A 21,262-nucleotide genomic window follows, 5' to 3' on the forward strand; every position below is an offset into this window, starting at 1 on the left:
ACTGGTCTGTACTCTGTTAAGAGATACATTGCCTGATTAAAGTGGGAATGATCAATTGTGGCTTGGCCCAGATAATGGAAATAATGGTAAAGAATAGCTTCCAATGAGAGAGTCTTAAAGATACGGAAGGTGGCTGAGAAGTAAAAGATCAGAAAATGTTAAAGGAAATCTATTGTTTGCATGCACATGCACACACACACATGTGTTTGTATACATATATACATACAGATACATATTTTATATATATATTATATTTGGTAGTAAAATATATTGTGCATATAGAGGTTTATATACAAAGCATATGTAAAGTTTATTATTATTTTTTTAATGTTTTTATTTTATTTTTCAGAGAGAGAGAGAGAGTATGAGCAGGGAAGGTGCAGAGAGAGGGGGCTGCAGAGGATCCAAAGCAGGCTCTGTGCTAACAGCAGCGAGCCAGATGCAGGACTCAAACTCATGAACCATGAGGTCATGACCTGAGCCAAAGTTGGACGCTCAACTGACTGAACCACCCAGGCTTCCCAAAAAAGCAGCTTTATAAAATTTAATAACATGGGCATTTTTAAATGCTTTTTAAAGAAACTGTCATTATTATGTGATGATTTCCAGGAGAAAATAAACTAAGCAGAGTTTCTGGTTCACAGTTTGGCTTCAGTTTTCTCCAGCTTACAAGAGCTTTTTTCTGGGAAATCAGTATGGTCATGAATGAGTTCTGGGAAACTGCACTCACCATAGTCAGGGTGCCAGGCAGAACTATAGGATAGGCCAGGAACTGAGTATATGGCAGGAATGTGGTCCAGGCAGTAGGCAACTAAATTGTCTAACAGATATATTCAGAACAGTTCATCCTAAAGCAACAGAATGCACATTCTTTTTGAGTGCTCATGGAACGTTCTCCAGAATAGATCACATACTGGGTCACAAATCAGGCCTCAGCTAATGACTCAACTAATGTCTTAGATCACACTATGCATATTTTCAGACTACAATGCTATGAAACTTGAAGTCGACCACAAGAAAAAATTTGGAAACACCACAAATACATGGAGGTTAAAGAACACACTACTAAAGAATGAATGGGATAAACAGGAAATTAAAGAAGAAAAAAAATGCATGGAAGCAAATGAAAATGAAAGCACTACAGTCTAGAACCTTTGAGATGCAGCAAAAGTGGACGTAAGAGGGAAGTGCATAGCAATACAGGTCCACCTCAAGAAATAAGAAGTCTCAAATACACAACCTAACCTTATACCTAAAGGAGCTAGAAAAGGAACAGCAAATAAAGCCTAAAGGCAGCAGGAGAAAGGAACTAATAAAGGTTATGGTAGAAATAAGTTATAGAGAAATAACAAGAAAAAAACTTCAGTAGAACAGATCAACAAAACTAAGAGCTGGTTCTTTGAAAGAATTAATAAAATTGTTAAACCCCTAGCCAGACTTATCAAAAAGAAAAGAGAAAGGACCCAAATAAATAAAATCACAAATGAAAGAGGAGAGATCACAACCAACAACACAGAAATACAATTATAAGATAATATGAAAAATCATATGCCAACAAACTGAGCAATCTGGAAGAAAGGGACAAAGCTCACAAACTACCAAAACTGAAACAGGAAGAAACAGAAAATTTGAACAGACCCATAACCAGCAAAGAAGTTGAATAACTAATCAAAAGTCTCCTAACAAACAAGAGTTCTGGGCCAGATGGCTTCCCAGGGGAATTCTTCCAGACATTTAAAGAAAAGTTAATACCTATTCTTCTCAAACTGTTCCAAAAAATAGAAATGGAAGGAAAACTTCCAAACTTGTTCTACAAGGCCACTATTACCTTGATTCCAAAACCAGACAAAGACTTCACTGAAAAAGAAAATTATAGGCAATATCCCTGGTTAACATGGATGTAAAAGTTCTCAATAAGATACTAGCAAATTGAATGCAACAGTACATTAAAAGAATCATTCACCACAATCAAGTGGGATTTATTTCTGAGCTGCAAGAGTGGTTCAATATTTGCAAATCAATGTGATATACCACTTTAATGAAAGAAAGGAGGGGCACCTGGGTGGCTCAGTCGGTTAAGCATCCGACTTCGGCTCAGGTCATGATCTCCCAGTTCATGAGTTCGGGCCCTGCATGGGGCTCTGTGTTGACGGCTCGGAGCCTGGAGCCTGCTTCGGATTCTGTGTCTCCTTCTTTCTCTGCCCCTCCTCTGCTCACACTCTGTCTCTCTGTCTCTCAAAAATGAATAAAAAATTTTAAAAAAGAAAAGAAAGGATGAGAACCACATGATCCTGTCAATAGATGCAGAAAAATCATTTGACAAAATACAGCATCCATTCTTAATAAAAACCCTCAACAGAGCAGGGATCGAGGGAACATACCTCAATATCATAAAGGCCATATACAAAAGGCCCACAGCTAATACTATTCTCTATGGTCAGGAAAAAGACATGGGTTTCACTCTCACAAAAAGAAATAAAGGACATCTAAATTGGCAAGGAAGAAGTCCAAATTTCACTATTTGCAGACACCATGATACTCTGTGTAGAAAACCCAAAAGACTACACCAAAAAAATGCTAGAACTGATACATGAATTCAGCAGTCACAGGATATAAAATTGCTGTATGGAAACCTGTTGCATTTCTATACACGAATAATGAAGAAGCAGAAAGATAAATCAAGGAATCAATCCCATTTGCAACTGTACCAAAACCCACAAGATACCTAGGAATAAACCTAACTAAAGAGGTAAAACATCTGTACTCTGAAAACTGTAGAACACTTATGAAAGAAATTGAAGGGGACACAAAGAAATGGGAAAACATTCCATGCTCGTGGATTGGAAGAATGTCTATACTACTCAAAGCACTCTACACATTTAATGCAATCCCTATCAAAATACCATCAGCATTTTTCACAGAGCTAGAGCAAACAATCGTAAAATTTGTATGGAATCACAAAAGACCCTAAAGGGCCAAAGCAGTCTTGAAAAAGAAAAGCTAAACTGAAGGCATCACAATTCTGGACTTCAAGCTATATCACAAAGCTGTAGTCCTCAAGACAGGGTGGTGCTAGCACAAAAACAGACACATTGGTCAATGGAATATAATAGAAAACCCAGAAATGGACCCACGACTATATATGGTCAACTAATACTTGACAAAGCAGGAAAGACTATCCAATGGAAAAAAGACAGTCTTTTCAACAAATGGTGTTCAGAAAACTGGATAGCTACATGCAGAAGAATGAAACTGGATCACTTTCTTACACCACACACAAAAATAAATTCAAAATGGATCAAAGACCTGAGTATGAGACAGGAAGCCATCAAAATCCTAGAGGAGAAGACAGGCAGCAAACCTCTTTGGCCTCAGCCATGGCAACTCCTTACAGATACGTTTCTGGAGGCAGTAGAAACAAAAGCAAAGATGAACTATTGGGACTTCATCAAGATAAAAATCTTCTGCACAGCAAAGGAAACAATTGACAAAATTAAAAGGCAGCCTACAGAATAGAATATACTTGTAAATGACATATCTGATAAGGGTTAGTATCCAGGGGCGCCTGGGTGGCTCAGTTGGTTAAGCATCCGACTCTTAGCTCAGTTCAGATCTTGATGTCAGGGTTGTACAATGAAGCCCTGTGTCGGCTCCACACTGGGTATGAAGCCTACTTTAAAAAAAAAAAAAAAGGTTAGTATCCAAAATCTATAAGAGCTTACCAAACTCACCACCCCGAAACAAATAATCTAGTTAAGAAATGGGCAGAAGGCTTGAACAGACCTTTTTCCCAAGAAGACATCCAGGTGGCCAACAGACAACATGAAAAGATGCTCATCATCACTCATCAAAACCAGGATTAGATAGCACCTCATACCTGTTAACAACAAATATCGATAAGGATGTGGAAAAGGGGGAACCTTCTTACACTGTTGGTGGGAATGCAGACTGGTACGTCTACTCTGGAAAACAGTATGGAGGTTCCTCAAAAAGTTAAAAATAGAACTACCGTACAACCCAGCAATTGTACTACTAGATATTTACCCAAAGGATATAAACATACTGATTTGAAGGGTACCTACACCAATATTGATATTATTGGTTATCAATAGTAGCCAATTTGGCTATCAACAATAGCCAAACAGTGGAGAAGCCCAAATGTCCATCTGCTGATGAAAGGACAAAGAAGATGTGGTGTACGTGTGTGTGTACACACACACAAACACACACACACACACACACACACACACACACACACACACACACTGGAATATTACTCAGCCATCAAAAATAATGGAATCTTGCCATTTGCAACAACATGGATGGAACTAGAGTGTATTATGCTAAGTGAAATAAGTCCAAGACAATTACCATATGATTTCACTCATGAAATTTAAGAAACAAAATGATTTACATATAGGGGAAGGGAAGAAAAGAGAGAGAGGCAAACCGTAAGAGACTCTTAACTATATAGAGAGCAAACTAAGGATTGCTGGAGGGGAGGTGGGTGGAGGATGGGCCAAATAGGTAAAGGGTATTAAGGAGGGCACTTGTTGTTATGAGCACTGGCTGTTATCTATAAGTGATGAGTCACTAAATTCTATTCCCGAATCCAATATTATACTGTATATTAACTAACTAGAATTTAAGTAAACGCTTAAAAAAATAGTCTGCTTCTGTTACCATAATATATGTTAAAATAGTTTTCTGTTCAGTGAATTGAGTATCCTCAGCTGTTCAGCATGGCATGAACAGAAAGTGAGGGACCTCATTAATATACATCAGGGATAACTGACAGTTGAGATTTCTGTCCTAGTTGAAAAGATGAGACAGCAGAGATATTTTTGAAGACAGCTTCAATTTGTCCGCCATTAGAGTTACACTGCTCCGTTCTCACTTTGCCTTCTACATGTGACGTGCGACTGTGTTCCATTCTAGGATTTTTTCTCATAGTCCTCTTGGTAGGGATTCCATTTATTTTTCTCTTGTGTTAGATCTCCTGTTTCCTGTATCTCCCATTTTCCTCCTTCTTGATTTTCTCTCTCATAATTGGTGGCACACGTCTTCGAAGGACAACTTGAGAAAGTAGTTTTTTTGGTTGCTTGCATATGGGAGAATTTCTTTCTCTTCATGTTCAATTAATTCTTCAGTTGAGTATAGGTTTCTAGGTTAGAAATATTTTTCCTTCCAAATTCTATAAACAACACTTTGCTGGCTTCAAGTGTTTAGTCAGCATTTTACCAGATTTAGAATAGATTTCTAGTTTTATAAAAGCCTTAATTTTGTTCTGTAGGTGTCACAGTTCGAGTGCCTCAAGCAACTACATATGTTGTAAACAATGGACTAACCCTGGGATCAACAGGACCTCAGCTCACAGTGCATCACCGACCACCACAAGTGCATACTGTAAGTGTCGATGCTCGTATTTCCAAAATGTTTATCTGTAGACCTGTCAAATATTATTGTAGTTCACATTTATTCTTCAGGCAACAGAAGTTAATTTAAGAATATAGATCTTACCATTATGAACAAATTTTCTTAGGGATGTTGGTCATCAAGGATCATTGATTCTGCTTGTGGTGGTGTAAGTGTATAAGAAGAGTCCACAGCTGGTATGTGTGAAGTGAAATAGAGCATTAAAAATTTTTTTGGGGGGGCGCCTGGGTGGCGCAGTCGGTTAAGCATCCGACTTCAGCCAGGTCACGATCTCGCGGTCCGTGAGTTCGAGCCCCGCATCAGGCTCTGGGCTGATGGCTCGGAGCCTGGAGCCTGTTTCCGATTCTGTGTCTCCCTCTCTCTCTGCCCCTCCCCCGTTCATGCTCTGTCTCTCTCTGTCCCAAAAATAAATAAAAAACGTTGAAAAAAAAAATTTTTTTTTTATGTTTTTTAATTTATTTTTGAGAGAGAGAGAGAGAGAGAGAGAGAAAGCATAGGAGGGACAGAGAGAGAGAGAAGGAGACACAGAATCCGAAGCAGGCTCCAGGCTCTGAGCTGTCAGCACAGAGCCCGACGCGGGGCTTGAACCCATGAACCACGAGATCATGACCTGAGCCGAAGTCGGACGCTTAACCGACTGAGTCACTCAGGCACCCCTGAAATAGAGCATTTTAAGCTCATGGTTAGGGGTGCCCAGGTGGCTCATTCAGTTAAGCGTCTGACTTCAGCTCAGGTCATGATCTTGCGGCTCCTGAGTTTGAGCCCCACATCAGGACTCTGTGCTGACAGTGCGGAGCCTGGAGCCTGCTTCAGATTCTGTTTCTCCCTCTCTCTCCCCTCCCCCCACATGCGCTCTTCTCTCTCTCTCTCTCTAAAAAGTAAATAAACATTAAAATAAAATTAAAAAAAAAAACCTCATGGTTAAATTGAAAAGAGTATTTTTGAGTGTTTAAAGAGTATTTTAAAAAGTATTTTTTCTAACTTATTTTTTTCCTCAGAACCTTGTATCAGTTCTAACTGGTATATTGCCATCACTTTATTGTTTTTTATTAATCCAGTGACATTGGGAATTCATTTATTAAGAGATGACATGGATCAAAGATGTCTCCTTAGATTTAGGCTCCAAAACAATGTCACAATCTTCCGTGACATGATTAGAACAGCATTTGGTATGGTACACCATGTAAATGGACATGTGGGCTTTATGAGAAGGGAGGAGATTGAGGCTTCATATCACTTTTCACCCAAGTGTCCTTGTTTAAGTATACATAATAACAGCTAGCATTTCTTGAGCACCTCCTCTGTGCCAGGCACTGTTAATATACTTGGTCCTCACTCAGCAATCCTTTAGGACTCTTCTCTCCTTTTTTGTGCTTTATTGTAGATAGGGCAGCTAATGCATAAAGATGTTGAATAACCAACCCAAGGTCATAACTCATGAAAACCCATGCATTCCAGCGTTAGAACCTATCCTCTTAACAGCTGTTATTTTTACTATTCCACTACAATGAAAAAATTAATGTTAACAGAGCACTAACTGTATACCAGGAGCTCTACCAAGCACTTTACATGTATTATTTTATTTAACAACCCTAGGTGTATTATTATTCTCCTTTGATAGGAAAGGGTACAGTGTCACAAAGATGTTAAGTGGTTACTTAGGTTACTCACGGTCGTTACCCAAACTAATGTCAGAGCCATTTTAACTAAGGTTGTCTGATCCCAGCACCTGCAGTGTGTTTTCAGTGTTTCAAATCTGGCCCTGTTAGGATATGTGGTGAATATACCATTACTGTTGTTTGCAGCTACAAATAACTTCTTTCATTCCATGTTTCTTCAGGAACTATATAGTAAATATCTCTAATACCTTATAGTTTGCAAATTTGATGACCCATCAAGAGCTTTTTTTTTTTTTTTGGTCAAGAACATTTTTTAAAAACCAGGAACCCATGGGGTGCCTGGGTGGCTCAGTCGGTTGAGTGTCCAACTTTGGCTCAGGTCATGATCTTACGGGTAGTGAGTTTGAGCCCTGCGTCAGGCTCTGTGCTGACAGCTCGGAGCCTGGAGCCTGCTTCAGATTCTGTGTCTCCCTCTCTCTCTGCCCCTCTCTCTCTGTCTCAAGAAGAAAACAAAACAAAACAAAAAAAAAACCACTAAAAAAACCCCACAAAAACAGGAGCCCATGTGTATTGTCTTAGTAGAATAAACTGTATCTTACAGGAGGAACATTCTTTTATTTTAATTAATTTAGAAGATGGTTTTAAATAAGAATTTCAAATATATATAAAAATAGTATACTATAGTGATTCCTACTTACCCATCACTCATCTTAACACTTGTCAGCGTATGGCTAATCTTTTTCATCTGTATTCACCCATTTATTCCAGCAACCCAAATATATACTGGATTATTTTGAAGCAAATCCCTATCGTATCATTTCATTTGTAAAACTTGAATAAAAATCTCCATTGCAGTGGCAAGAATAAAAAAGACAAAACTCAGTTGACTCAATATTAAGTTTTAAGATATGAGCAGATTCAGAGTCTTAGAATTTTAAGAATTAGAAGGTATATAACAGCTATTAAAGCTGTTGTCAGACTCATCAAATTCCTCTACTACCTTCAGTTAGATTCATGGCTTCAGCCATCTTCTCTTAGATCTTGCTGGCTATATGTTTATTTAGTGTTATTTACTTATGTGATTAAATTATTTGAGGAAAAAAGACAATTTGAAAGAGAAAATATAGCAACATTGCCAGTATTTAAATCACTTCTACTTCTCCAACTTTCAGTGTTTTATCTAAACTTTATTCTTTTCCCTTCTGACTTTATGTTTATTTTAGCTTTTTAACTGTGAATTGTATCCTTTTCCAGATGTGTATATGAATGTTTTCCACCAGGCATATGAATTTAAGCAGATTTGTATTCCTTGAAATTATCCTTTTTGAGTTCTTCCTATGTGCACATTACTGCTACTGAGCTTTGACAAGGGATAGAGATTAAAAAGATATCAGACCTTCACAGAATTCACTATTTAGTGTATATAAATTATCCATTTTATGAAATGCGTATTAAAACACAGTTCTTGTGAAATGAATTTCAGTTAAGGAGATCTTTGTTTCAGACTTTCAGCCTAAAGTCAGTGAGCAGTGATATGTTTCACTTGGGAAAAAAAGATCACTGGTATCCCTGTCTCCTGGTTTACACTTGAATCTTTTTTGAAAAAATTATTATCATTGTAATCTTTATTAAAATCTAGGTATAATGATAACAATGCCCAGTGTTAAAACAAGTCAATTTGTATTGGTCCACTTAATAGTCACGCTTTTTCATATGACCTTAACAGCTACCTTTTCAATTTATCTTTTTTATTCATACACCCTATTTCTAAGTAAAAGTTAATGTTTGTTTTTGCCCCTAAATCCCTTTACTTTCCTATCCCTTATTTATGCTTTACCTATTGGCAGAAAACAACATGGCTCTTCCTGCATTTCTAAATCTTACCGTTCTTAGTGCACTTTAAATGTCACCATTTTTGTGCAGACTGACCAAGAACATAATATACATTCAACATTAAATGTGCTTATTCATGGTATGCTACTGTCTTTAGATAGAAAAATGGCCTAAAAATAAGAGTTAAATACTCAAATTATTTACTATAGACTGTATCATAACACGTGATATTTTAAAATGTTATATTATTCTAAAATAAGAATCTGTAACATAGGTAAACATAAATTATTTTGTTCAAGATAGATGATTATTTTAGCTTCTATCAAAATGATGTTCCATTAGCAAAGGCTTTTATTTCCTGAGGAAAGCGCAATTTTTTTAGATGTAGAAAGTATACAGGAGTAACCTCAGCACCATTGTTTATGGCATGATTGGTTACAAATCACCAAATAGGACTAGCCATATGTGCCATAGTATATGGTATTTCTTGGTATTCTTGATATAAAATGGTATTTCTCTAAATGACCTCTAAGGTGTTTTAGTTGTAGCATTCAGAAATAGTCCTTTCTGTAATCATTATTAAGTCAACATGACTCTTTTTTTGTTAGGAGCCCCCCCGCCCTGTGCACCCAGCACCCTTACCAGAAGCCCCACAGCCACAGCGTCTGCCCCCAGAAGCTGCCAGCACATCTCTGCCTCAGAAGCCACACTTGAAGTTAGCACGAGTTCAGAGTCAAAACGGCATTGTACTGTCATGGAGTGTCCTGGAGGTAGATCGAAGCTGTGCCACGGTGGACAGCTATCATCTCTATGCTTACCATGAGGAACCCAGTGCCACTGTGCCCTCACAATGGAAAAAGATTGGAGAAGTAAAGGCACTTCCCTTGCCCATGGCATGCACTCTCACCCAGTTTGTATCTGGCAGCAAATACTACTTTGCAGTACGAGCCAAGGATATTTATGGACGTTTTGGACCTTTCTGTGATCCTCAGTCAACAGATGTGATCTCTTCTTCCCAGAGCAGTTAAACCTTGGAGCCTCTATCTCTTCCTCTTTCTGACTTCCACTTTTTGGTCTTGTTTTAATCTTGTGCATGATACCCATTGTAAAATCCACATTGTGCAAGATTTCTTGGACAGCTGTGTATATACACTACATTTGTTTATAATCAGAAGTAAAATAAACAGCCCATAAAGCAAGAATCTTCTCCTGGACAATTGAAGCTTCAAGGTTTTGAAATGTAAATGTGCACCTTGCTTTAGTTTTAAGGCTGGGGAATATGTGTGGGTGTTTATGTGTGTTTTTCCCTATTTATATGTTTACTGCGGTGGAACCTCCTATTTCCATTCTCAATTTTACCTCTCTTCAGGTATTAAGTAAGTAGATCGAGGGATCAGAAGTATGGCATGTAACTGGCATGATTCTACTTCTAAGGGATCTGTAGGTTCATGGTTAAATGATTTAAACTGAATCTAAACAAAACCCAAAGAAAGAAAGAAAAAGAAAAATGGTGAAATAGTTTAAAATAGGTTCATTTGAACACAGGAAAGGATCTGTTTGTCTTTTTTCTTTTGTTGGTTGTTCATTAGGTAAAAAAAGATCTGCAGTGGCCCCTCTCTTTCCTAATCTGACTCTTACATTTATTTTGTGCCTTAGAGATTAACTACAAAAATAAACATGACCATTTGTCCATTGTTGATCTTCTCTTTCAGGCTTTCGCCCTTCATTGCTCCTTCATCTCCACTAAATATAGCACACCTCCCCTCAAGTCACTTTTAAGCCAATCCTTTTAGGTATATTCTTATCAGTGGCATCACTACATTTAACTCCCCAAATTTGACTTGCTCTTTTCTTCTAATAATGTAAGTGCTTTTATCTTTGGTCACTATTTAAATTAACTGTGTAAAATGGACCAAGAAAGACCATATTATGTAAGAAAATTGTTCTTCAAACATATTTTAGGATTTATGTTGCATACTGTGTTAGAGATTATAAAAGCAGTGTTAGTTCTCTTTATCACTTGAAGCATAGTATTCTTTCAAATGTAGTAAAGAATAAAATTCACAAAGTACAGTGAACTAAAATATCAAAGGGAAAGCTTTATTTCCTTATTGTCATATCATTCTCTGTTTTAACCTTTTAACTTTATTTTGATGGTGCCAAGTTTTGTCTGATTTACCCTCTGTCAGCTTTAGATAGGATTTGGGGTTATTTTATTTAACAGGTATAACTTTCTGTGTCTCTCCGTTCCTGTTCAAAGTTAATCAAATTCATTTTAGGTCCTGGACTTTCAGTATGAGTGCCAGCTCTCCTGGTTTCAGGTAGGTGTTCGAGGGTAGATAGTTTAGGGCAGGAGAAATGGGGTAAGTTTGGGGATGAGAGAGAATGATTGGGAATAGTGTGAAAGGAATTCATGGAGTTTGTCAAATAGTTTTTCAAGTCATCTTCCCTTACCTTATTTAAATTCCTACCTTCTCAAAATAAATTCATCTTTAGTTTTCCCTGGAATTATAGGAGGGAGCTATTCCTTCTATGAATGCTGCTTTGTTTGCAACTTTGATGGCTTGTAATGAGAAGCATTCTAGTTGTAAAACTCTCATTAGAGACTTTCACCGGTCAGTGTACTGTCACATTAGGTGTGAAGTTTGATGCTGAAGAAAGTCTACAGATTGCCAAAATTGTAAATGTTCCAAACCTTCCTTTCACTTTCAGAAAATGAGACCACAATGAGAATTAAAGTTTTTATCAATTAGATTTACCAAGCATGTAGATGTTACTCATTCTAGGACTGATGGTGGTAAAGAAGTTGCCAGTGTCATGCCAATCAAAATTCTGAAAGGGAGAATTTGATGATCTTCTAGATGTGTATGAACACCTATCTATATCTGCATGTATATATGTTTTTACCTGCAATGGTTGCATTGTTGATTATGTGATCAAGATCATTCCTGTCTGCAGAATGGAAGGCCCGTGTTCAAAATTGTTCTTTATTGGCCGGTTTATGGTCATGTGATGACAATTTGCCCTAGCCTAGAAAAGCTTCCCTTGGTGAATGTTTTTATTTATATTCACTAATCTTTTTTTTTTTTTTAAAGCTTTCATAGCATTATGTAATCAGGCAAAAAAGCCCAGTAGAATGAAAGTATTTTAGCCTATATTGTGTGTTTTCTGTCAAAGGAAGAAATAATAAATTACCAAATAGTAACCCTAAAAATATATTTACTACAGCAAAATCAAACTTTTTATTCTAGAAGGTGGAAGGAAGGAAGCTACAAAGAGAGACTGTAATTATTTGAGGAAAGCGTTTATTATGAGATGCTTTCCTCAGATTAGCCTGCCATGGGATTTATAGGCAACATCTATATTGAATTTACTGAAAAATGCTAGGCTTAGAACTGTTGGCTTTTATTTTGGGCAGGTTTTAATGTTGATGAGCTGACTTTCTGTTTGGTTCATTTCTTTTGGGAGAAAGAATGGAGGACTCAACTAGAAATAGCTACTGATTACAGACCATATTGTAGCAGTTCACACTCCATGGTACCTTTTTTATTTCATGGTACCTTTTCACAAAGTATTACAGATAAGTTTGATTATCCCATTTTGGGAATGCAAGTTTGCTGCATTTTTAGCTGGACAATACTTGTCTAAGTGCTGCCTTATTGGAAATTCTGAAAACTTCTGATATATTGACCTGAAATGTAGGGTGTTCATATGGCTTTTAAAAAGTAAGTGATGTTTGTTACTCTCTGTTTTGCACTTTGTCAGAGTAACTTTCACCCTGTTTTAAGTGTAAGCCTCATTTAAAAATTATGTTCTTGCCAGTAAATTTATAAATTACCAAGACAACATCTGTTGTTAGCTGTTAACTTCTTGAGGTAACTATATCCCTGTTTCTTTGGACTCACTTTAAAATATGCAGAATACTGTTTAACACAGTAGACATTTATGAGAGAAGTGAGGACATACAGCTTTCTTCCTTGAAAAGTGAGTATTTATTGGGATGTCATTTGCCTCACAGAGAGTGTTCCCCACTCACCCTACCCCGATTGCTGGATAATAAATAAAAGGTTTAAATGAAAAACGTGACCTAAAGCAAGGAGCTTAGAATCTTTGTACATCTGTCTGCAAATTCCTTAGGTGGGCTGCACTATACAGTTCTCTTACTGTATTGGGAAAGTGTTAACTTAGTTTTTGTCGTTTGCTCTTTTGCTTACATTTTCCAAATTATCATTTATGCAGCCAGGTGAATGTTAATATTGCATGATGTGCACTTATCTTGTTCCACGAATTTTCCAGTACTGTACAAAATTAACAAAATAATGCCTGTGGTATCTTCTCTTACTTTGATATTTGATACACTGTGATTTTAGCACAGTAGAGTACTGAAAAGACCTTCCAAGTGTTCTCCCCAACTTTCCTTCTTGGGCTATTTCAGTATCATATGAGTTATTTGTTATTTTAATTCCATCATTGACCAGTCATTGGCCTATTTTATTCTAATTTCCAGAAAAAACCATGCCCCAAATTTGGATTGTTGGAAATAAGTCTCTCTAAAAGCACTGTATGATTTTGCCTTCCTTACTATTTACTGGGTGGGTGATGCCCCTCTCCCACTTTTTAAAATTTTTGGACAAACAAAAAGAACAGGTGTTTTGTTAGTGTGACAGACGTAGATCTAATTCCTAAAACATATTCCCCTTGAGCCAGCCAATGGGGAGGAAAGGATGATAAAACACACGTTTTGTCTTCTCATCTTCAAATAGTTTTATCATGTTACGTAAGTTTCTTTATTATTATTATTTTTTTAATTTGTAGAGTCAGCTAAGTACCCATCATTTATGTTTAAATGCTGAGGGGGGGGTTGTTTTTGTTTTGTTTGGTTTTTGGTTTTTTTTTTTTACTTTTTGTACATAGGGTAACTGGGCAATCAAACACCTTTTGGGGATCCTGGCTTTATTATTTTCTCAGCCATTTCAAAATTAAATATAAAAGTAAATCTTTTGTAGGAAACTTGCATCCTGATTTTTCTTTATTGCAGGTGAAAGTGTAAATAGTAAGACAATGTTTAAGACCTTCCTAATGTCTAATATAAACTGGGCTATAGCAAGTTGCCCTATTTTTATTAGGTTTTGAAGGTTTTTGTGTTTTTTTTTTTCTTTTTTAAATGTACAGTAGAGTGGTGTCTGTATAAGTGTTAACTGTAGTGGGATTTTGTCCAGCAAGCCTGACATTTATACTTTGAAATAAACTACTGGGTTTTTAACATTCTGAGTATTCTGATTCATTGTAATTATTCTCAGCCCTTGTGTTGCTTTTGGAAGTTCTCACCTTATTAAGAATCACCCATTATACTGTGTAATATTGTTTATTTAACCTACTTGGCAATATTTCAGCACTCAAACCACATACAGTTCTCTAGCTTTGAAAGAAAAACTGCTCTATACAGTTTTGCTCCCAGATTAGATATGCTGCTTTTAACTAGTGGGAGAAAACATTAAGGTCATATTGTGTGCCTAGTCTGCACCATGAAGAATCAGCTGGTGCTTATTAATGATCAGAAAAATCACTAACTGCATTTCCATTAGAGGTTCCTTTGAAAATGCAGTTCCACCATCCCCTAGGGCTTTGCCCTTAAGTATATCCAGCCAGGGGAAGGAGAAAGAGCATGGAAGAGTACAGGTTTTTAGGGGCCGAGCCCAGAAGTGACACTAATTTTGGACTCCTTTGGCAAGAACCCTGTCACATGGCACAACTATCTAGGGGAACCTGGGTGATGTGTTCTGTGTGGCCAGGCATAAAAGGAGAATATGGATCTGGCTGAGCAGTTTCTGCCATACCGTCCTGTATATAAACTTGTATGCTGAAGCCAGTGACTTATCTTCTAGAATATTTCCTCTACACTCTGTCACCCTATAGTGAATGTTTGTTGCCAAAACCTACAAAATCAATAGTAGAAAATAAAAGTGACAGACTGAATTTAATATATTAAGATTAATTCTGAATGGAAAAAACATAGCTAAAATAGTGCCTTTGGAATCTTATTTGCGACCTTCTATTCCCTCAAATCCCTCCTTCATTTTATGTCCTGTTTCAAAATTGGTTTCATGATAATAAAATCAAAGTTGTAGGTCTCTGGCATGCCCTGGTGGAGAGTTTTGTTGAAACGGTTCCAGTGAAAAACAGGGAGGCCATCTTGTACTGTGGGACCACTGATGGCATGGGCTGTGTACGCTGATGCTAGGTAGATATCGGCCACCTGGAAAGGGAAAGGAGAGGGACATTTTAGAAAAAACCATTTGGAAAAAAATTCACTGAATCCCCGTTTTTTCCCTTTTTTTGGTCTTTGTCCTTTTTTTCCAAAGTCACAATATTAGCCCCCCTTTTAAAACAAAATCTTGCAAGCTCCCACAATATGATCTCCCATAACCATTTGGCGTTCCAATGTGAATTGAGAAGTGCATTAGGTTAACGTAGCCAAAAGTGTGAGGTCTGGAGTCAAAGTGCTCATATTCAGAATTCTAGCTCCAAAACTTATTTTAAAATAACCACTATTTGGCTCAGTTTTCTCATTTGCAAAAGGGTAATAACCCAACTTCTTGGAGGGCTTGTCAGAAGGAGTTAAGGAGCAGTTTATGTGAAGCAGAATGTAGGCTTCAATAAAAGTTGTTATTAGGGCAGTAACGAGTTTTAAAGTAGAAGGAACTCTATTAAAATAGGAGGTCTGTGGTTCTCAAAAGCACCTAAACATTGGATAGCACCAGATCTTAACCTTAGAGAAAAAGGAAGAACATGTCTCCTAACTTCTGATTTTCCACATATTCAAAATGGCTCAAGAAAAATGCTAATAAATTAAGTATATCCTTTAGCAGAAACTCTTCTGATGAAAAATCGGCAGACTCCTCTCTCCAGAAGAAAGTAAATTTGGCAGATGGAGGCTTGGCTTGGGTTCTCTCAGGCAAGGCAGCAGACGTGATTCTCTTTGTGTATTCGGGAATGGTTAGAACACTTCTTGCACACTTTACTGAATGTTTGCAAATACCATTAAAAAGAAATAAACATTCACTGGGGTTTCATGTGTGCCAGGCTCTCTTTACCCACTAATTTTTTTTTTAACTTTACACAACATATTTACTTTACACATCATTAAGACTAGAGCTTTCCTGTAGCTAAAAAGTAGCTTGAGTAGGAGCGAGACTACTCTGAAGCCTATGAGGCAAGTACTATTATTATGCCCATCTTCCAGATAAGGAAACAAGCATTACAAGATGGTGGAATTTACTATTATTTGGCAGAGGAGGGCCTTGAAGTTAGGCAATGGGACCTACTATCAGAATCTCTTAAAAAGCTGACTCCTGAATTGACTTTATGGTCAGAGACAGTATTGTGCTTTATGCCGCAGAAGTCCCTGCAGCTTTGCCTTTGAATAGGTTTATGTGCTGGTGAAAATTAAATTCAAAAGCCAAGCATGTTACCTTCGTGTCATAGCAACCTCCAGGACTTGGGTTAAGTGAGTTCAGGTCCTCACGGCAGCAGATGGTATTGCAGGGATCGCCCTTACTGTATGGATCCTTCTTATAATCTAGAAAACAGTGATGGGGAAAAGGGTGAGTACTGGCTATTCGGAGATACACCTACCCCCTGGTAAGCTTTTTGGACCTGCTGAAGTATATAGATGATCAGAGAGTATACTCCAGTGGCCTCTTTGACCTAGTCTGCTTTCAAGAAACTTGCACGGTGAAGAGTTGACAGAAGAGAGGTAATAAAGGAGAAATGTGCATCAATGTTTTTCTACAAAATAAATACAAATTTGATGCTGTTCATCACAAATACAGTATTCATGAATAATTTTTGTTTTATTAGCTGCTTTTGTCCTTGGAAGAAAACCTGGGTTAGGGTTGGGGGGGGGGGGAGTGGTAAAAAGAAAGTACACTGTATGAGTTATTCTGTGTTTTACATATTTTTTCCCAGTTAAAAAAACATGTAGAACCTTTTCCCCTGTCATTTTATAAAATAGGACAAAATTCTATTTGTTCAGAATAAAATATGTATATTATTGATTGAATACTGAATACTTAACTTCTTATAATTCCTTCTAGTACAGAGATGGATTCTTTACATGGGGAAACTTACATGGATTCTTTATCCCTTTAGAAGAAAAGGAGTTTTGAAGAATGATTCTTGAGAAATGTGCTACGTACTGTTGTATCGCATGATATATTTCATGGATGCCATATCAGTCACTTTCCCTTGGTCACGCCGGAAGATTTTGGCTCGTGAAGCCATATCATAGGAGTACTCCAAACCCAGCTTCTGAACTAACATAGGATAGCCACTCCAGTTGTAGATCTTTTCATGGAAAGGAATGTTGTAGGAGGGCCAATATCCTGATTTGGAATGGAAAGGAAGCAGGGAGACAGAAAAGAGAGATGGGACAAAATAGATGTTATTAGCGATAGTTTCTTTTGAAAATTGGCACAGGTGTGTGATTACAAAATGATATTATAAAGAAAATTAAGCTTTGAATGTGAACACTGGCCTTCACACTGGATCCTTTTAAATTTACAGAATCAGTATACTTCTAGATTGTTCCATTAGGGAAAGAAGAGCATCAGAATTCTTTGTTTCTCACTCAAAATTCTTAAAGCCATCTGTTAACCAGAAAATAACTTTATTATCTATAGAGCAAAATGAAGCATAACACAGAGTGGTCTGGGGGAATTGGTTTAAGTTGGTTTAAGTTAGTTACTGAAATGCCAAAAGATGGTTTCACAATGTGGCCCCACCAGGGAACAGGCCAGATGCTAATCACGGGATAGTGGAAGAACACAGTACCTAGAGTTGAGGAAACCTGAATTCTAGTCTCAGGGCTGACTCTCTAGGTCTTAGGCAGTTAATGTCACTTTATTTTCTTTTTTAACAGGGAGAGGGAAAGGAAGAATCCATGGTTTGAAGAGACTAGAGATGATCTTTAAGGTTCCAGTGGGTTATAACTTCTTTGTAAGCATTCATTAAGGCTTAGCTTCATTCAGAACTTCATAATGTGCCAAGGCCACAGAGCCCATTAGTCACGAAGCATCAACCATGTGACACAGCTCTGGTACAATCAATATTTCAGGAACATCCCATATTACAATGGCCTGGGCTACTGTCCATAGGACAGTCAGTCAACACAGGGACTCCTCCATCACTCAGGGGCTAACCTCCCACCCTCATATTGTCTTGGCATTGGTTTGCCTTTCTCCTTTTTTTTTTTTTTTTTTTAACTTTTATAGAACCCCCTACTTTGGGGTGAGGCCACTGATTAAAAAAATGACAAGACATTCAACGGTGCTGATTCTGGGACACAGACCAGCATCAGGAAGAACTGAGATAAAGACAACATTGAAGTGACAGGCTAAAATCATGTGTATAATATAGTATATCTAGGCTACATATAGATTTAGGAATTAGACTGCCTGGATCTGAAGCTTGGTTCTGCCATCATTAGGTATGTGACCTTAGACAAAATATTTAAATTCTCTGTGCTTCAGTTTCTTCATCTATAAAATGTGAACAATGACAGTACTTACCTTATAAGGATTATTATGAGCATTAAATAAGTTCAAACAGATGAAATACTTACAATAGTGTCTAATACTTGGTAAGCATTAGATGAATATTAACTATTATATTTCTCTCCCTTTTTTTTAACTTTTTAATGTTTATTTTTGAGAGACAGAGAGAGAGCATGAGTGGGGGAAGGGTAGAAAGATTGGGAGACACAGAATCCTAAGCAGACTCCAGGCTCTGAGCTGTCAGCACAGAGCCCAATGCGGGACTTGAACCCACTGTGAGATCATAACCTGAGCCAAAGTGGGATGCTCAACCGAATGAGCCACCCAGGCACCCCTATAATTATATTTCTCTTTATGTGAACACAGATCAAATGAATAATAAAAATAGCTGCTTTATCCTTCATATTTTCATAAAGCTTCACGATTTACAAAAACATTTAAAATAGAGTATCTTGTATATTTCCCAACAACCTAATGATGTATAAGCATTACCATCCTTCCTAATAAAGGAAGAAATAGAGCTTCAGAGATGACAGATGCCTCCCTTCTGATCAAGGGCTTCTATCGATATACCACAGCTGCTTCCAAGTTTTGGAAGCAGGGCCTGGGTGGCTCCATCAGTTAAGTGACTCTTGATTTTGGTTCAGGTCATGATCTCATGGTTCATGGGTTCAAGCCCCACATGGGGCTCTGTGCTGACTGTGCAGAGCCTGCTTGGATTCTCTCTCTCTTCCCCTCCCCCACTTGTGCTTGCTCTCTCTCTCTCTCTCTCCCTCTCAAAAATAAATAAACTTTAAAAAAAAGAAAGGAAAAGAAAATTCTAGGAGGCTCATGGGACTTTTTGTCTTTTATCATAATGGCTATATGATATCACTTAATTATTTGGGAAAATCACATATTTCTTTCTGAGCCTTTCTTTCCTTATAGTAAAATGGTAACAATGCCACTTAATCTGGAAGTATGTTAATGAAGACCAAACAACGGAATGTAAGTAAAAGGCCCAGAAGGGACTGCCTAGTATATAGGAGACAATGAATTTAACTCTCTGTTTTTCCCACCACCGGCAAAATAACTACAAACAGATCAGCATCAGCTTTTATTTTAGTCCCAGGGTAGGTTTCTTCATGGGATCTAGGAACCACATTGCAAAGAACCTGAATCTGCCCTTCTATAATCAGCAGCAGTCCAAGAAAAGGCCTTGAATAATCTGTCCCCTTCAACCCGCGTCTTCCTCTTGAGGCATGCTAGTTTTATAAGGCTCTTACCAGCTGGATGAACCAGGCTTCAGGCTCAGACAGCCGACTTCTCAGTTTTGAATTGCCATCCTAACCAAGTGACTGCCTCATGATTTGACTTCTCAGGTCAATTTTCCTTCATAAAAGGAGGTAGGTCTGCTTCTTGGTGGTATCTGATCTGTTTGGCAATTGAAGTTTCCACCTCCATTAACTCTGTTTTATGCAGATTATGAACATGTAGCTTGTGTGAGCCATTTCTGCTGAGACGGCTCTCCCTGGATGTCATTATAAAATCTCTGGGGACCTGGGAGCCTGAGGACCAGGCCCTGATTTCCAGGGTCCATACCTTATCTTGGTTCCATTCCTACTCCTCTATCAGGTGATCTATTGCAATAGTTTCCTAACTAGACTCCTGCCTTCTCTCTGACTTCAAGTCTGTTCTCCCTTTTCAACAACTCCCATTTTATAAAGGATAAAGTCTACACTGCTTAGCAGGATATGCAAGGCTGGTATATTTCACCTTCCACTACCCATCACGTCATAGCCTTCCCTCTAGCTGTCTCGAGCTAACAGTTTCTCAAACACACCACACTTTTCGTGCCTCCATTTGTCCGGGCGTCCCCTTATCAAATTGGTGAGCTCTTGGGGCGCCTGGGTGGCGCAGTCGGTTAAGCGTCCGACTTCAGCCAGGTCACGATCTCGCGGTCCGTGAGTTCGAGCTCCGCGTTGGGCTCTGGGCTGATGGCTCGGAGCCTGGAGCCTGTTTTTCCGATTCTGTGTCTCCCTCTCTCTCTGCCCCTCCCCCGTTCATGCTCTGTCTCTCTCTCTGTCCCAAAAATAAATAAAAAACGTTGAAAAAAAAATTAAAAAAAAAAAATTGGTGAGCTCTTTTTAACCTCTGATCGTCACTCAGACATCATCTGCGCTCCCATTTGTTCAACAAATGTGCAAATATGTTGTGTGTGCCAAACAGCAGGTTCAATGCAAAATAAAAGTACTTGCTTTGTGTCAGCAGTGTGCTCAAGAATCATCTGCCTTAATTCTCATGACAACTTTGTCAAGTTACAAGGGTGCACACTCCCACATCCAAAAACTCTTGGGGGCCAGATGTTTCAGAATTCAGGGTCTTGCAGACTTTAGAACAGCAATGGAGTTGCTGTATATGACACTGCAGCCTCCATGGGGAATATGTCATAAAGGCCCTGAAATTTCTGTAGCCTAATGTGTAGTCTCCCTAGACGAGAGGAAATAAAGACTAAACGGGCAGGTCAAGTCTACCAAACTACCAAACTGGTAGGTTTTGCTACCCAAATGAGTTCAGGTCAGGTCATATTTTGCTACTAAGTTTACTAGGGGAAAACAAAACAAAACAAAACACAAGCAACAGCAACAAAAATTTTGAGACTTCAAAATTACAAATAAGTGATTGTGGGCCTGTACCGCTACTGTCATGCTTTACAGATGAAGAAAGTGGGACTTGGAGAGAGGGGATCGTTTGTTTGAGATTTGGAGGAGCAGAGATTCAAATCAAGGCAGTGTCACTCCAAACCTTGCGCTTCAAATATATGAGTTCTGGTCTTGCCTT

At 38.0% G+C, this 21,262-nt stretch overlaps 2 protein-coding genes across 6 annotated transcripts in view; one reads left to right on the plus strand and one right to left on the minus strand.

The window, feature by feature from the left end:
* Positions 1 to 10,087, plus strand: part of ATF7IP (activating transcription factor 7 interacting protein) — a 124,686-nt gene extending 114,599 nt beyond the window's left edge. For all 4 annotated transcript variants that reach the window (XM_011283810.4, XM_019834557.3, XM_019834556.3 and 1 more), the window contains exons 14-15: positions 5,294 to 5,406; positions 9,497 to 10,087. In XM_011283810.4, the coding sequence (XP_011282112.1) occupies positions 5,294 to 5,406; positions 9,497 to 9,916 (533 nt within the window). In that variant the 3' untranslated portion in view covers positions 9,917 to 10,087. The remainder of the gene's footprint in view (positions 1 to 5,293; positions 5,407 to 9,496) is intronic.
* Positions 10,088 to 13,746: 3,659 nt separating this feature from the next.
* Positions 13,747 to 21,262, minus strand: part of PLBD1 (phospholipase B domain containing 1) — an 81,511-nt gene continuing 73,995 nt past the window's right edge. For both annotated transcript variants that reach the window (XM_045061426.1, XM_003988438.5), the window contains 3 exons: positions 17,087 to 17,272; positions 16,361 to 16,467; positions 13,747 to 15,144 (listed from right to left, as the gene is read on the minus strand). In XM_045061426.1, coding sequence (XP_044917361.1) covers positions 14,962 to 15,144; positions 16,361 to 16,467; positions 17,087 to 17,272 — 476 coding nt within the window. In that variant the 3' untranslated portion in view covers positions 13,747 to 14,961. The remainder of the gene's footprint in view (positions 15,145 to 16,360; positions 16,468 to 17,086; positions 17,273 to 21,262) is intronic.

Source organism: Felis catus, chromosome B4, assembly GCF_018350175.1.
Source record: "Felis catus isolate Fca126 chromosome B4, F.catus_Fca126_mat1.0, whole genome shotgun sequence".
NCBI classification, from domain to species: domain Eukaryota; kingdom Metazoa; phylum Chordata; class Mammalia; order Carnivora; family Felidae; genus Felis; species Felis catus.